General features: G+C 39.3%; 1 protein-coding gene across 1 annotated transcript; it reads right to left on the bottom strand.

Annotated features, from left to right (window-relative positions):
- Positions 1-2,427: 2,427 nt before the first annotated feature.
- LOC311028863 (uncharacterized protein) lies at positions 2,428-4,234 on the bottom strand (the record flags this gene model as incomplete). Its single annotated transcript, XM_084033658.1, has 3 exons — positions 3,604-4,234; positions 3,294-3,386; positions 2,428-2,724 (listed from the first exon to the last, which is right to left on the bottom strand). The coding sequence occupies exons 1-3, from the start codon at positions 3,706-3,708 to the stop codon at positions 2,428-2,430; spliced, it is 495 nt and encodes a 164-aa protein (XP_083889784.1). The 5' UTR covers positions 3,709-4,234.
- Between the last annotated feature and the right edge of the window lie 13,047 nt (positions 4,235-17,281).

Raw genomic sequence — 17,281 nt, 5'->3', positions numbered from 1 at the left:
TTTAAGTTTATAATTTAATATATGTGTACATAAACACATATCTCTGAATCTAGAGGAACATGTATGTGTTTGAGTTTTGCATTCATCTATTTGATCAACTTTGTATTTCTTCGTGTGCAGGCAGATGCCTCGAGTGTATAGAAAACAACATTATGTCAGTTTAAGGCACATGGAAGCTACTCATGCCTGAAATTATTGAGTTCAAAAGGGCACCGATTGTGGCTTCACACTTAGGAAATCAAATATTGGCTAAAGCCGCCATCCAACTTGAAGGGAATGACACATATGGAGAGGGAATTCAAAGTTAAAACAGGCTCCGATGACTGGGACCTTGATCAAATATTGATTGTCTACAGTAGGGAAGGCGAAACTGCTGAGAAATCCCAAATCCATACCGTGGGATTTGCAAGATGTGGGCCTCCATTATTTAATTATCATTTCCTTGAGTGAGATCAGTGCTCCACTCCAGTACTGACAGATCCACTTGAAAAAAAAAACCTGCCAGAGGAAGCAAAGACTTTAATTTGCCCCTTTTTTTCTCTCTTACCCGCATTACTGGTTCACCCTGAAAGCAAAGTGTATTTCTACAGTGAAGAACACAGAGCTATTACAGCCTGAGAAATAGGCAATGGTATAGGGATGCATCACCAGAGAAAATGCCTACCTCTGAAACTTAGCAAACCAATTATGGAAATTTGGAATTCAAATGAACACACTTTATAGTTTGTGAATGTTGATACACCTCATTATATTAAAAGTGGGTTGCCTGTGCAAAGGCAAATTTTCCGAAACTTTGAGAATGTATTTCCCATTGTGTCAGCATTCTTTTCACAGGTCAATGAAACATCAACACTGTGTTTTATGAGACTTGTTTGTTTCTGTGTGCATGTTTTGTTTGGAGCGATACACAGTTGAGATTTGCCAACAATATTAATATTGTATTACTTCAAAATCCAAGGTTTTAACAGGGTCCTCACACTTGGATTTACATATCTTTTTTTCCTCATGGGTGTTTTTTTTCTCTCGAAGTGGGTGTGAATGAGAAAACATGTATTTTCAGTAGGTCTATTTGTCTATGCGTACATTGGTATGCCAGAGAAACATATCAACAGAAGCAAGCCTTAAGCCCTGCTCTCAGGAGACCTTCATTATGTAGGGACTTCAGGTAATTAATCAACTAACTTTGTGGTTTGTGAATTATATGGTGAGATATTTTAAATTCACTTAAATCACTGGTGGCCTGGATACGACAATTTCACATTCACCATTGTATGATTTAACACAACAAACAAGTCCCTTGAATTTCCTTCGGGATCAATAAAGTATCTATCTATCTATCTATCTATCTATCTATCTATCTATCTATCTATCTATCTATCTATCTATATACATATGTCTTGTAAATATATTCAAAACCTTCCATTCACTATTGGGAGACACAGAGAACAATCTTCTAAACCATTAAGAAACCATTGCACATAAACAGAATTTAGTTAGCACACTCAAAAAAATAACTTGTTGAATTTACTTAATAAAATCCTCGTAACAATTTGCACTAACACTAACTAAGTAACTTTTACTGTCGCATGATTAAGTAAATCTCACTATCAAGTATCAAGTATAATGTACTTAATTCTAGACTTAATATCCATGAAAATATTAAGTAAATGTTACTTAATTATGTTTATGCATAAATAATATTTATCTAAACTAATTAAGTAAAGTCTAATTAACTTTTGAACAGACAATAACGTCAATGTTATGAAATTATTAAGTAAATCTGAATGAAATAACTAAGTAGATTTTATTAGACATTTTTCATTTTCAATTACTTAATTGTATGTTATTATTACTTATTATAATTATGTACATTTTGTTAATCTTCTATTGATAAATGTTAATTAATCTTCATAGATCACAAATCACAGCCACAATGCAATTCAACCTATTTATTTCATATATCATTAGTGACAACATATCACTGTCAAAAGACACACATTTTCAAGCTACCAGACAAAACAGTCACATCAACTTTGGGTGCTGAACCTCAGGGTGACATCTTCATGATGTATGATTGGAGCTGTAGCAGTTTTTCTTAACTAAAAATTCAGTGTGAAGAAAATCACACTTCACTAAATTAAACTAAATCACTGCATTTTAAAGAATAAAACATTACTTTTTTTTAATCAATAATCTGCAATCAACTGACAGAACAGGTGCCTTACGTGATACAAAACAGCCTGGATTAAATTGAACTCAGAGGCAAAGAGCAAAGAGGGTACAAGCAGGATAAACATTCCTATTTTTGTCAAGTGTAAGTTTTTTGGTCAACACTGAACAAAGTTGCAGCAATTCTTGTACAGTGTATAAGGCAAGCAGAACGTCCATGTGAAAACAGGCTGGTGAACATTGCCAGTCTGTGTGCATTTAAGACAGCAACTTCGTCTTCAAACTCTGTACTTTTGGAGACAGCTTAATCCCATCCAGTTCAAGAAAAAGTTTTTGAAAAACCTCAAATGTGTAGCGCAATGCTGGAGGGTATGCAAGGTTCAGGGCGTAAACAAGCCCCATAAGCAGTGTGCAAGCTTTGGCAGTGCTGCCGCATCCCGCCAACATCTCCTTGCCTTCAAGGAGGATGGATACATCAACAGGATCTTCTCCATCAGTGCCATGGACAACCATGATCTTCATAGTGTGTTGAGTTGCATCACTGCGGCTGTCCTCCTGTATACAATGTACAAAAAGAGTTTAGATAATGCTACTTACATATACATGCATTTAAAAAAATAGAATTACTTTAATTGTTTGAAGAGAGGAGAAAGAATTGCATGTTAACTTCCATGATAAAAGAACTGCTCAGTTTACATTAAACTGAGTAAATTAAATTGTGTGAAACCTGATGGCACAAGATGGCTACATTCCACAAATTTGCTGTGCCTAGAAACCCAGTGACTTTGTAACCCCAGAAGAATGTTACATGCCCCCCTTCTGCTCGCCAGGTAGAGTAAATCATGTTGTGTTCCCTTTGACAGGTGTGTCAGATAATTTGGGTGGGTCATAACAATAGGTTTGTACCAGTTCCTAACAGTCTCTTCTATCCTGTGGTTATTTCAGTGTACTATTTGGTCCATCACACCATCTTTTTTTCATTTCTCTTACTTTTGAGTTAAAATTTGGAACCTTATTACTAAGAAAAGGCAAAGTGAATCAGTTGAACTGTTTAATCTTGTTAACCAACAGCTAATGAAATATTACACAAACTTTACAATAAAAAACAACAAAAACATGCTTACCGGGCAGTCTTCAAAAAGAGCCTCCCCTTTTTCACCAAGGTAAAGGATAAGGCTGCGGATAATAGCTTCACGTCTCATTTCAATGTTTTGGTTCTGTAAACAGATGAATATATTGTCAGTACTGAACCTCTTATTCATGCACAATGAACTGCATAAATCTGCAACAAACAGTGACTTGAGTCCAAAGCAAGACCCATTTGTGGAATCATGGAGTGTGGAAGAACATGGAAGCAACAAAGTGTAGGAGTTGGTGCTCTAATTGCATGGAGCAGTATACAGTGTGAATAAGCACAATTTAGAACAAACACACCTGACTCAGTCTGTCCAAAAACGGCCTCAGCTTGATCCCAAGGCCACCACCCCTGGCTTTCATCAAGCTGATAAGTTTTGGTGTGTAGTAGTCGAACTTGTACATGAACGTCTGCTCAAGGGGAATCGTCGTGATTCTTCTGAATTCTGCCTTGATCTGAATGGACAAAAATCAACAATAGGAACTGAGCCTATACACCCACAATATACTAAACATTAACATCTACTCCTTACATCGTAAAAACAGACTCGTTACTTAAAAAAAAAAAAAACCTCCACAGATGACAATACGTAAAAGCATACGTAAAAGACGTGACGAACTCGAGAGGGAAAGAGGGAGAAAAGGGGGGTGGGGGGCAGGTTACCACGGGAAGAAGTGGAACGAGTGAGGGGACGGTAGAGAACTTGCACTGTAGCAGCGACATGGAGGAATTAAGTGCCGGACCCCGCTTCGCTACCGGGAGTCCCGTATCGTAACAACCAGACGGCTAATATAGCTTTAGCATGTTTCAAACTCATTTCAGTATGTTCAAGTTTAGCCACAAACATAAAGCCGGCAGCAGCACTGTTGGCTTGGTAAATCGCGCATATTGCGCTATGCAAACGGCTCCGTCCTTCTCTCTGACACACATATCGATATATTTTCACAAATGTAGACAGACAATAACTTACTTGTTCGGCCATGAAGCACCTCTCCTCTCAGTCAACGTCTCGTCTCGCTGTCGCTCTGAACTGCGCGGGTCGTTTGTTTCAAACGGGATACATGTTTAGATGAATTAAAATTTACTTACCATTTTTCGATTTATGTTCAGTCATTATAAAACACGTAAACAGTATGAGAAATTGTGTAGTAAAATTTACTTTTCCCACATAGTTAATTTACTGTATGATTAAAATATGTAAACATATACATTTTTACGTAAGGAATTCTAGTACAAAGTGAAACTTATTATTATACTGTAGAATATATGCCAACTAATCTAGTATATTGTACAACACCAAAAAGTTCTTTTTTTGAGTGCATGATTGCCAGTGACCTCACCAAAATATCAACTTCATGGGGTGTCGTGATTTAAACTAGGGTTGTCATGATTTAAATATTGGCCTTAAAATCAGGTCGGATCAAATTGTGTATTTGGAGATGAGTGACAACATACTCCACATATTTTAAATGTCAAAAATCGGAAAACAAAAGTATATATAAATGGGTTTCAATATCGAGTCAGACAGGAATAAAGCTTAGTGACCAATACCATGTAGGAAAGTCAGCAGAGATATAGATTTTTTTTTGTGAGAGAGATTAAATCAACATGTCAATCACAACATAGGTCAGAAGAAAGCCAATAACACAATAAGAATGTCTCAAAGCCTTTGGACGGATGTTTGGAACTGAAAAACAACTTTGGAGGAATCTGTAAACACACACACACACACACACACACACACACACACACTAGGAGATGCTTTGCTGTTATCAGTCATCAACTTCCCTATACAGGGCTCCAGACTAACTTTTTACACTGGTGTGCCTAACTTTATTTAGGTGCACCCAAAATGTTTCGCTGCGCCTTTTGGCACCACAATCATACACATTTTATAAATTTTCTTTATAGTTTCCATATACACTGGCGATCTCACATTCGGTCAATTAATATAAACAGGAATAAAGATAAGAAAAAAGAAAAAACTAAAGATAAAAAAACTTGACACAATTTAATAATATTCTGTTAAATGTTGGGGGGGATTCTTCTTGAAGCTGAATGCTAGGAGCACCGGTGCGACCAAGGGAAATATTTAGTCACATTTCACTGATATTTGGTCGCATGTGCGCACAAAATGGTCGCACACTGGAGCCCCGATTTTGTGGGAAATGTTTTAGAAAGTCTGTCGCTCTGGTTATTTCTTCTCTAAACTTGAGACCACCTGCCAATGCAATTTCAATAAGGAGGAAAAAGTAAAACTTAACTCCCAAAAGGGGTTCTAAATTGTCTTCACAGAAAAAGAGGTAACCGCTGGCGCTCAACACTTATTGCAGTTTATGAAAAAATTCTTACCCAAAAGGCCCAGATATCCAAGCCCTAAAAAAGTAAATGCATGAAACAGATAAATAAGTAAACACACCCTAATATTTATATTCTCTGGCTGTATATACCCACTCCCTTTCAAATCGTTGGGAGCAGCTTCAGACAAGGTGAAAAGATCCCTCCAAGACTTCAAAAGTGCATTTGACATCTCATGCTGGACATTTGGCGCATTAATAATAGATTATGTGACTTTATTATTTAAAAATGAACGGGTGTCTCTTCTTCGAGGACTGCTTTCTTTTTCCATCATCTTTATGTGCAAGCAGGTCGAACATCAGGACAGAGACATTAGGTGCAATAAAGGGAAAACTGTCAAAACACACTGGCGTTCTTTATTTTTTCACAAATCTGCAAGATAGGGACCATAATGCATCTGTTCCCCTCCACTGGAACTCCACAATGGAAGAGTGAGGAGAGCAAAGGGCAGTGATGGTGAATGACTCGCACACTGAACAAAGACCTAGCAGCATCTATTATCGACTATTTGTTTTCATTTTGTCACACTCAATGTCCAACTAGAGCCCCTTTTCCACCACAGGAACTTTCCTCAGGGTGGAGGAACTGGGATTCCCTGTCCTAAAAATACAATAGAATCATGAGTAATATTTAGTTTCCTGGTAGCAGGTCTACTATCAACAACCTTACAGACCTTTATGTTCAGATAAAGGGTCTGGTAACATCTTTCCTCCACTTTTATTCGTACTGTTTTGTATTCACTGACAACACAACAGCCATCATTGGTCAGCAACATCTCTGAGCTCCTCTCTTTTTCCATCAATATTACAAACCTGTGTGAAGTGAAATAGATAGTGTTATAAATCTATGAAAAAGACAAGGCTGAAATGCATTGCCAGTAGTAATGTTTTTTTTCCTTTCTCTGGGTAAATTATACAGCAGCAAACGCTGTAAGGATCAAGTCATCGACTTGGTACAAAGGTGTAACATACAGCGAGTAGAAACGCAGGTTTGAATTAAGTCACAGGGACATTGACCCCCGAAAAGGCCATGATCAGGGCATAGCACATAGCACTTTCTGAAAGTGCAGACATTTCTAGGGTATGGTTTGCAGGGAAAACCATCGCTGATTGGTCGAAAACACAAAGAGCCGCTGTTCCAACTTGTGCACCACCACTTCATTCATAAAACAAGACTGTAGTATTGATTTAGCAGCATTTCAGAATGAGGTGAGAGCATTCCTCTTTGGTTGATAACATTAAAGATAAAGCCATCGGCTTTCTAACTCATTTTTAACAAGACAGGGTAAGAGAGAGAGAGAGAGAGAGAGAGAGAGAGAGAGAGAGAGAGAGAGCTGAGCTTATTTATTTATTTAACTGTTGGTGTCCTCCTTGACATATTAGGGACATAACATACTTCTATTTTTTTTATTTTCTCATGTTATTATCAATATTATGCTAGCTTTCCCTTCCATTTCTGTGGAATACATAGTGAGAGATTAAAAGAAAAAAGTTAAACTCTGTGTGTGTGTGCCCCAAAGCTTGGCCACATTAAGCTGATGCTGATTCTGAAAAGCAGTACCAGGACTTAAATTACACAGGAACTTCTTGGTGGAAACACAGCTTAGTAAGTCATGCACTTCTTCAGAAAAGCATTGATAAACGGCAGGCTCCACTGTGAAGGCAAGTTAATCCCTACTGTTTACAGGTAACACTGTACTTGTTCTTGACCGCCACGAGGTGCAAATGGACTTATGTGAAACAGCACATTCCTGCAAAAGAACATAACTTTCTGGAAAAACTCTTCTCAAAAGGAGACAACCTTAATTTATTTATTAGGCTTATGTTGTGAATCTGGCTGCACGGTGGTGTAGTGGGTAGCACTGTTACCTCACAGTGAGAGGGTTCCGGGTTCGATTCCCAGTTCGGATTTCTTCTGTGTGGAGTTTGCATGTTCTCCCTGTGTGTGGGTTCTCTCCGGGTTCTCCAGCTTCCTCCCACAGTCCAAAGACATGCAGGATGGGGATAGGTTCATTGATGACTAAATTATTCTGATTGATGACTCTAAATTACCCGTAGATGTGAATCTGAGTGTAAATGGTTGTCTGTCTCTACACAACCCCCCCACCATATATAGTGTGCATTTTATATTTTTTGGTAAACTATCTCCAAAGGCAAATCTCATCTTTCTTGTCTTCTTTCACCTGGACTGCTGTATTATTGATTTAGCTCCGACTGATGACTTGCTCTCTGCTGCCTGAGGAGGGAGTAGATTGCCCAGCTTGCTGTTTTCCACTCAAAAGCACCACATTAATTAACCATGAGTGGATTTGTTCTGATTAGAGGAACAAAACTATCACCTGAGAAAAACCAGCTTTCAGCTGTGCAAAAGTCACCAGAGGTTACAACACAACCTGACGCAGAACTAAAGTCCACACTGCTAATGGGGCAAAGCAGATTACAGAAGTAGTGAAGTGCTCTTATGTTCAGACAAAGGCTATGGAAACATCTTCCCTAGAGATAGAACAGAATACTCTGTATCATGTTCTCTCTTTTTTTTTTTTACTGGGTTTATTTTTCTCCTTAATCAAACCTAAATGTCCTCAAACTGTCATGTTCATCTCCTTTTTTCAGTTGCCTAAATACTCAGATAATGCAACTTGGTCAGTGCTCTTCACTGACTACGACACTTTATTAGTGTGTGTATGTGATGCACCCGCGCGCTGCATTATGGGCAGAGCAACCGGCGTGGTGTGCCAGAGGGAAGGTGGATGGGTCAAACAATCAGAGGACTTTGGGCCATGAAACTGCCCCTGTCCCCACGAAACAAAAACTAAAGTTTAAATTGTGTCACGTCAGTCATAATGTGAATAGTTAGTGTGTATACACGTGACTCACGTGAGTGGAATGTCAAGTGAGTTGTAGGTCAAGTTAATGTCACTCTCACTCTTTTCCTAAAACAAACTAAGTGTGTTTTGCTGCCAAAACCTAAACTCCTGTGAATCTTACTGATTGACTGTTAATGAGTTATTCACAGTCAACTAGTAAGATTAGTGCCTTGCTCGCAGGCTTGCTGTGGTTGAAATGCCTAACAAGCCGCCCAGTTGCAACTATAACAGGTGCACAAACATGTGGACTCCATTTATCTCTCACTGCAGTGTATGTGCAAAGCAGGCGAGTGTGTTTACTTCACCCGTCTGGGTTAGGGTTAGCAGCCATGGTGTGGCGTGCATAGTCGTGGACACATGCAGCCACTTTCCCAGTAAGTCTGCACTGGGTCAATTATTGTAGCTGCGAGGTTGTCAGCTGTGTGTCAAGCCCGGTGGAGCGTTAGCAAGTGAGAGAACGTGTGTGTGTGATTGTGGATGAAGCTGTGAGCTGTGAAGGAAGCAGTGTGTGGAGAGTGTACTGGTTGGTGAATCAACAACTCCTCAACACCCAAGCCAAGTTCCTGTGTCTTGTTTGCTCACTCTGAAGTTAGCAACAGCTCAGGCTCACTGAAGGTGTGCTGACCTTTAAGTTGGAGCAGCTATTGGGTGAGGAGGATACTGGGTCCCCAAGTCTTCTATTATAGTAGGTTTCTGTTTTGTACAATGGTCAAAAAAGGAAGTTTCACTTTATAGACAAAACTATTATTTTATTAATCAAGAAAATGGCATGTTGATTGATGATGAATACATTACTACTATAATAAATACCAACAATTTAAACAAATAAAAGCCCTATTTTAAATAGTGTATCTCTTCACACCTGCACCACTTCTTTTCTCATGCAACTCACTCCTATCTTAAATGTGTTTGAGTTCCTCTGTGAGCCTTTAACACTTTCAAACTGCCACATTCTGGCCTTCCTGACAGAGACCAATTAGCGAGCGTAAGGTTGAACAGCTTGCGGCCTAAGGCTGCCAACTCTACTCTTTAGTATGGGTTAGAAGGAACCATTTGATAATGATCCCACTTTCAACATCACTATAGGCTAAGTCCAATTATCACCAGCCCCCTTATCAGGAAGGAAGGTTGGACCTGTTCATGGCAGGTTGTAGAAAAGTATGTATTGAAATACTGTATGATAACAGGTTTAAAGCCATAGGCAGGTGTGCAGTGGCAATAATAAGCCCCCAGCAGAGGCTGTGAACATTCACATCACAACCAATGTGTTTGATCGACTTCGGATGTACTTTGTTTTTTCCTAGATTTGTCAAAATGGAAAAACACACAGATTAAAATCTTAGTCGCTGAGAGCATTCAAGCAGGAACAGCATTGTTTTCCGTGCACCAGCCTGTTGATGTCACCAAAGAATGCCTATGATTTTCCCCGCCAACAAATGCATAAAATGCAGAACATCTGAAAATGTGATTTCCTTAAAAAAAAACTGAGTGAGAAAAAGAAAATTGAAAATGCCCTTGCATGTAAGAAGATCACACACTGCATTTCCTCAAAAAGCCTGATTTATTGAATATCCAAAGCTTGTTTCCTTCTTACTATGATATACAAATGTGTGTCAGAGAAAGAAAAACATTATCAAGTGATATTCCCTGTTTAGTTCAGCACATTCAGAGGAAACAGCAAGTCTCAGTAGCCTCTGGTGGAGATTACAGAAAAGAAATTGGGTGGCATTTTTAGCAAAGCTCCCACTCCATCTGTAGCATTTACTTATTTTCAGATTTCCCTGTAGAAATTATACAAATGAAAGAGTATCATCCTCGTTTCTATTTTAGCATGCCACACATGTTGACCACTGATGCCTAATGGATTGGACAACTCATTTAGACTACTAAAAGACACGCAGTAAAAAGTGCACTACGCAATACCGTGTTTTCTTTATGAATTTGCACGAAAATATGTTTTGGGACGTAACAACCACAAGGTTTTTATGGTTAGACAGATGTGGCTCAGTATAAAAAGGCAAAGCCAGCTGGCAGCTTCAGTCAGTGAAAGTACTAGCCACATGTACTCTGATTTGTTTATGACTTGTACTAATGAAATACAGCAGGTGATACAAGTTTATGAAGCTCAGTATTTATTCCCGAAACCTGTTATTCATGGTGAAAACAGCTGAAGGTGAAGGCGGTCATTTGCTTGTACCGCCATCCTATTTTTTAAATAATCTGTGTATTCCACTCTGATTATCCGTTTCTCCCCGTGTGCGCATGCAAACCAATCCAGCTGAATATTAATTTAAGGCCCGCTTGCCAAGTTTGGCGGATGCAGCAGTGCTATAACAGCATCATTTTGGGTTTTAATGACTCAATGCCAAATGAATTAGACTGACAGCAATTTATTGACCCAATTTTGAAACTGAATTGCTGGAATCATCTTCAGTGACAAATTGGACTCTGGATGGTAGCTGCTGCAGAGCTACCTTGTACGTCTATAATATCCAAGATAGCCATAAATCATATGCACAGCTCATTATTTTTCAGTTTTTTTAATTCTTATTAATAAATAAGGGGTATGGGAACCTCTCAGTTCTTGGCTCCCTTTGTATGATCCAATGTTAAAAATGACTCCCCCAACAATCTTAATTAAACCATTTAATATATCTTAATTTTGAAATACTGTTTACATTTTTGTTTTACCATTTTTCTCTTTTCTATCTACTTTAGTGTTTTCTGCCGCATTAAAAACAAATGAACATTTGGAACCAACATTTTGATCTTTAGACCCAAATCACACATTTTACAGCGTGACATTAAATGGAAATGACATGCAATATAGGCCACAGCAAGTTGGAAACTATCTGGTCATCTCCCTCCAGCCAGCTACCAACTTATTTAGGTTTTTGTTGTGAAATGAGGTGCTATCATCAGTTGATTTGTGCTTTACTACAATTGATCAATCGACGAATAATGTCTCCAGCCATATTCAGTTCAAACATCTACTTGCTGTAATTTTTATAATCACACAAAATAAACTTATACATTTGTCCCCCCATTCAAAAAGGTCCTATCTTTTTCCTGGACTTTTAGGGGCCTTAATGCAATGACATTTTCTAAATATCAACCATTTATTCTCATTAAAATGAGTTCAAATATTCCTAACACCAGATGAGCCACCGCCAGGATGACTGATCACACAAAACTAATTTTACCAAGCACATAGACCAGACCTAGCTTAGAGCTAAATGTCGTGGTTTAATATTTTAGCTGAAGGACGAAGCCTTCGCTCAATGTCAGTTACAGGCACACACATTTGCAAACAATACCTTGGCAATCGTGACGAATCTGCCATGTTCTGTGACATGATAGAATATCACTGGCTGTGCGGGACGCTTGCTGGGAGGGAATTCTGTTTCAACACATCTGTTGATTGGCCACACCGTGGGAATTCAGAGAATAATAACCCTGTGAAGGCAGTGGGAGAGAGCAGGGATGAAGGGGATCTAAATCCGTGTGGTGGACAAACAGGAAAGCCGGTTCCCTGGCATCGTTCTGCCCTCCGAGATTACATGTCGCCCGTTTTCATCATGACATCCAAGTTGGCTTGCCACCATTACCGGGACAGACCTCAGTACTTATCCCATCACATTGCAGTGGCTGGAAAAACAGACCACAGTGGAGAAACTGTGTCAGCTACGCACCACCAGGTCTTCGCTAACGACGGAGCAACATAGAAACACTATTTTGTGTGGCAGTTTTTTTATATTGATACTGAGACGCCAAGTATCAATTTTTAGTTTTATTATTAAAAAAAAGATTCATTTTAAACCTTCTGGTAATAATTGGTGGTAACTATATGCTGCATCCTTTTTTTTAATTAAAAATAATTACTTAAACTGAAAAATGTTGCAACAATCTCTTAATATTTTAATTATTTCCCTTCCCCTGCTGTGATAATTTTTTTAATATACTTTCTTAGATTACATCTGTGATTAAATACAAGTACTAAATACTGATGAATACATGATATGCAGTTATTAATGTCATCAATGTGTCAATGCAATTATTTTGTGAGGTCCAATATTTTTCTGATGGGGCATTGACAAATTTGAGTCAGTTGAAAAAAAAAATGTTATTGCACTACGACTGTATTGTGATTTAAGTATGGTGATGCTGTGTGGGGTGAACTAAAATACTCTCAAAAGGGTCAAGTGTGAGACAGTGGGCTGCATTCGGGTGGAAAGCATGAAAAGGTAATATACTCTAGCTGTAGAGCACAATTCAGAGCCAGTAGTGAGTTGAGGCAGTTTCTGCACCACAGCCCTCCTGGCTGTTCAGCACATCCTCCTTCCCTCGTTCAATATACCTCCACCTCTGCAGGCTAAAGCCCATATACTGGCCGCTTCATCTCCCCACAGTATTTAATGCGTTTCCTTCCTTCCCACTCCCACTCCAAACCGTTGCCAAACGCTTGCTTGACAACACATCCCTCAGCCTTTGCAGCAGACAAGTAATATGGGCTCATTTTGCAGCAGCCTGTGGCACTGACAGCAGCGGGCTTGTGTCTGCCAGAACTGATTACTTGCGAAGATTGCTGATCAAATTGTCAAATCATCCAAACTTTGAGACAGTTTCCACTCCTACCTGCAGTAAATGTGACCCCATTTCATTCGTGGGGCAATTTCTGTGACATCCACATTTTGCAGACAAAGCCTGATAACTCAAAATCAAATTGCCTGTGGATTTTTCTCTCCTGTACAACCAATATTTTTCATCCATGAAAATAAATCCAATGTTCAATATCTTAAATCCCTGTGGAGAATAAATCTTCCAGCATTGTTACCGTGCTTTTTTTCTTTTATCTTCAGCCGCTGGGAGAAGAAAAAAAAAAATAAGTTCAACATGTGCCGGCCTCTCTCAAATAAGCGTTTTTAATCTCTTTCATTAGGTTGGCATTACAGCTCTGAGAAAATGATTAGACGTCTCATTCCGAGTGCCGTCGCTGATTGTTGTTCATGGCAACCTGTATCACAGGGGCATTGTCTGACTGAGTGTTTGGCTCACTACCGTTCTAGCAACACTCTGAAACACATGACAGTTTTAATTACCGCTCCATTCAGATCAATGCAGCGTTGCTACTGTGATCAGTATTCAGTATTTGACTTTTCCTTAAAAAACACTCTCACTCGCTGTGCCTCAGGTTTTGATTGTGAAGAGCCTGTTTGTGTGAGCATGCTTTAATCAAAGATGCTTTGGCTCTGATTTAACACTTGGTTCTCAGAATCAAATGTCGGCTATATTGAAAAAGAAAAGCGCTGCTGTAACAGAGTTAATAGTATACTGGTTCCCTGAGATAAAGATTGTTTTGTATGTGGCAATAGTGACCAGTTATGTAGATATGAAATGTCCCTTTTGGAAATCTCTACAACAATGTAGTAATGGCATTGTATGTGAAGTTTAGATTCATGCTCACCGATGTATTCCAATGATTTATCTCTAAGGCTATTCAAAAACAAAAAATGGCACCTCAACCAGGTATCATGACCCATAGATTTGGTGCATGTGTTGCAGGATAACGCCCGGGCCCCTCTCCTGCTGGTAATTGCAGTACGTCAGAGAGGGGGAGGAAGACCGGGACTCCAGATGCCCTGTTCTGGGCCAGACCTCCCTCAGGACAGGCTGGTCTGGTCTTGAGCTGCCTCAGCCGGAGAGAGGCTGGTGATTCCATTAACTTGGCCGCTAATAAGAACTACACCTGGGTCCTTGTTGTCCTGCAACACATCCCCATCCATCCGCAACCCTTCATCCCCCGTCATGCTCCAGATAGATAACGAGTGGAAAAGAAGAAAATAAATAAATAATTAAGAGGAAGGGGGGAATATTTCAGCTACATCAATTTCTCTTCTCCACAGGGCCTCAAAAAGTCAGACCACAGATGAGGTTCATTGGAAGTTTGCTGCAACATATATCTTAACCCACTGTTCTACTGATCCACACACATTTAAACAACTGAACATTGCAACAAAAATAAGACAATCATGAAAACAAATTAGTTTGAATTCAGAGCACCTTTTAGCTTCTTGGGACAACATTCAGATGAGTGGGTTACACACATGTGCTCCCTTTTTTATTCTCATTCAAAATACCGTACACTCCAACAGTTTATCTACAAGCCACTGTGGTTGTCCAATGAAGTTTTCAAGAAAGGAAACTTGAACAATTGCACACCTCTGGTGGCCAATTAAAGTTAACAGATAAACCGGATGCAATTAATTCAGAATTATTACTGTGCATTAGATTTACAGTGTAAATACTCCCTTAGCTTATTAACAATTCACACATTAAAATTCACTACAGTGGCTTTTGATAGTCCTTAGCATTATTTCAATAGCTTTATTAAATATGTGGATATGGCTCGGTCCTGTGAAATCTGGTATGTTACAGTAAAGTTACTCTAAAGCTTCCTATATTGGACTACAAAACTACTTTTTATTTTAATGAATTATGGTTAAGCAAATCACACTATCGATGTTTTCAAACTCATCTGTAACTGAAGCATTTGAAAACATGAACAGTCACATGGGAGCAAATTCTGAGATTTGTGGACACTTTGGGCAGTGTATCCGTCTTTTCCTTACTTCTTCTGTTTCGTTGTAAATTGTCATTTTAAGTTGTTCAAACATTAGCATGGAATGCTGCTATTCCAACACGTATATCATCATAACTCATCAAACATTATGTAATGTTTTGGGGTTTTTTGCCAGTGAAGTCTGCGTGTGCTTTGTGTTACTATTATTGGAACAAATGAGTTGTTGAGGCCCAAAGCCGATATTTTCTGCATTTGTTCCAGAAGGTTATGTTTGCACAGCTGGAACCTCCATCTCATCGGCAATGTGCCCACATGACTGCCCTGTAAAGTATCATGACCTTCAATTAAATGTCAGTCAACCCTTTTTCTCTCCCTCTGTGTGTCCTGCATGCATACTTGTGCGGGACACTTCGGTGTCCCGTGCAGCAGTTGGCCGGTCTGTAATGCCTTGATTGACGCCTGACTCTGAGCATCCGTTCCACCTCTTGCTTAGCTGAGCCAGTGCCAAGAGGATTAAAAATGGAGTCCTCTAGGGCCACGCCATGCCATCTGGACAGGGCTGATCTGGGAGCGGGGTTGTCAGCCAGGAATGCTGAGTGTATAAAATGCTGCAAAGCCACATTCAAATACAGCTTTCAGCTTTTGAGAATTTTTTAAAAGTGTCATTTGAACACAATTCAGTGTTCCTTCCCGCCCTACACACGCTTTGTCCTTATGTTGCTTCCTCTCTGTAGCAGAGATTATTTGTATGCATTTGATTTTTTTTTTTTTGTTGTTGTTGTTTTTTTTATTTACAGTATCTGCTGACAATGGAAATGGGATGACTGGAAAATCATCCGATCGGATGGAGTGCAAAACTCCATCATGACTTCAATTGGTGTGTTCTTTCTTCAGATAAAGTGATTCTCGCTGTCAAGCACTTGACTATTATTTTGTATTTTAATGGTCATCTGTCCTAAATGTAAACATTTAAAGATAATATATTTGCACAGGTATTGAAGGAAAATTGCTTTGAATTCAGTACAACCAAGATTTAACAGAGGTTTTCACTGTCATTTTAAGCAAAAGGGAATGAAAAGGGGTATTTTATTTTAACTGTGAGCCATGTCCATCTTCGAGACAGTCAGAATGAAATATAGATAGGGATGAATGCTAATGCCTCTATAACCTTTTCTGTAGAGTGATGTGTGCCCCCTTTAATTTCCCCACCATATCAAGGTCTAATTTTAAAGGTTAAAGCTGGTGGTTGCTCCTCAATATGCTACGGAGATGCAAGCTGACGTCTGTGTTCTGCATGACCAAGTAAGGCAAGTAGGAGTGCATTAAATCATGCAAAACATGAAAATAAGAGAATTTAGGTCACCGTTGGCGACAACTGCCAGACTTCAGAGAAACCCGTAAAGTTTTGATGATGTAATTCTGCCTCTGTTGTGATTTCTGTTGGGAATAGCGGGGGAGGTGTTGGGTTTCTTTATAAGCTCTTTCTCTTTGAGAGGTTATGGGTATTAGCAGGAACCAGCTGATGCCTCATCTTCCAACTGGATATCCACAACCTCCCACCACCACAACCACCTTCCATCTACACCCCCCCCCCCCCCCCCCACACACACACACACACACACACACACACACACCGTTACCCCTGTCATTTGTATAGCCTGCACACATGTAAAGACACATTACCCCTGCAGACATACACAGGCGAATCGTAGCCATGCTTCTAGTCTCAACTTGATCCCAATATTTTCTTCAAACCACCAAAACTGCCACTGACCATAGATGAGTCCTAATATTGAATACATGATGTAAATTAGAGATAATTAAATGATTAAGATAGGATTCATTGATTGGTCGATTGGAAATGAATCAAACAAATATCTGAAATATAAAGAAAATGTAATATCTTACATTGTAGAAATGAGAAAAATGGTATAGTTTAAATGCAAACCCTTAGTCAACAGTGTCAGGGGCTGCAGTCATGCATCAGGCCTCTGCATTCTCTAGCTGGCAACAAGGACACAGACGTTGGGAACTTTGTAAAGATACGTTTCCCATCCCTGTAAACAAACTACTGAAAGAAAGTCAACATGAGGAGACTACCCAGAATGGCAAGGCTGAAACGGCAGTTTGTCTGCATAACCCCAACATGCCATGCAAGTGGGTGGTTTTCAGG

This window comes from Eutrigla gurnardus (assembly GCF_963514095.1).
Source record: "Eutrigla gurnardus genome assembly, chromosome: 18".
Lineage (NCBI taxonomy): Eukaryota > Metazoa > Chordata > Actinopteri > Perciformes > Triglidae > Eutrigla > Eutrigla gurnardus.
This window is presented reverse-complemented; position numbering and strand designations above follow the sequence as displayed.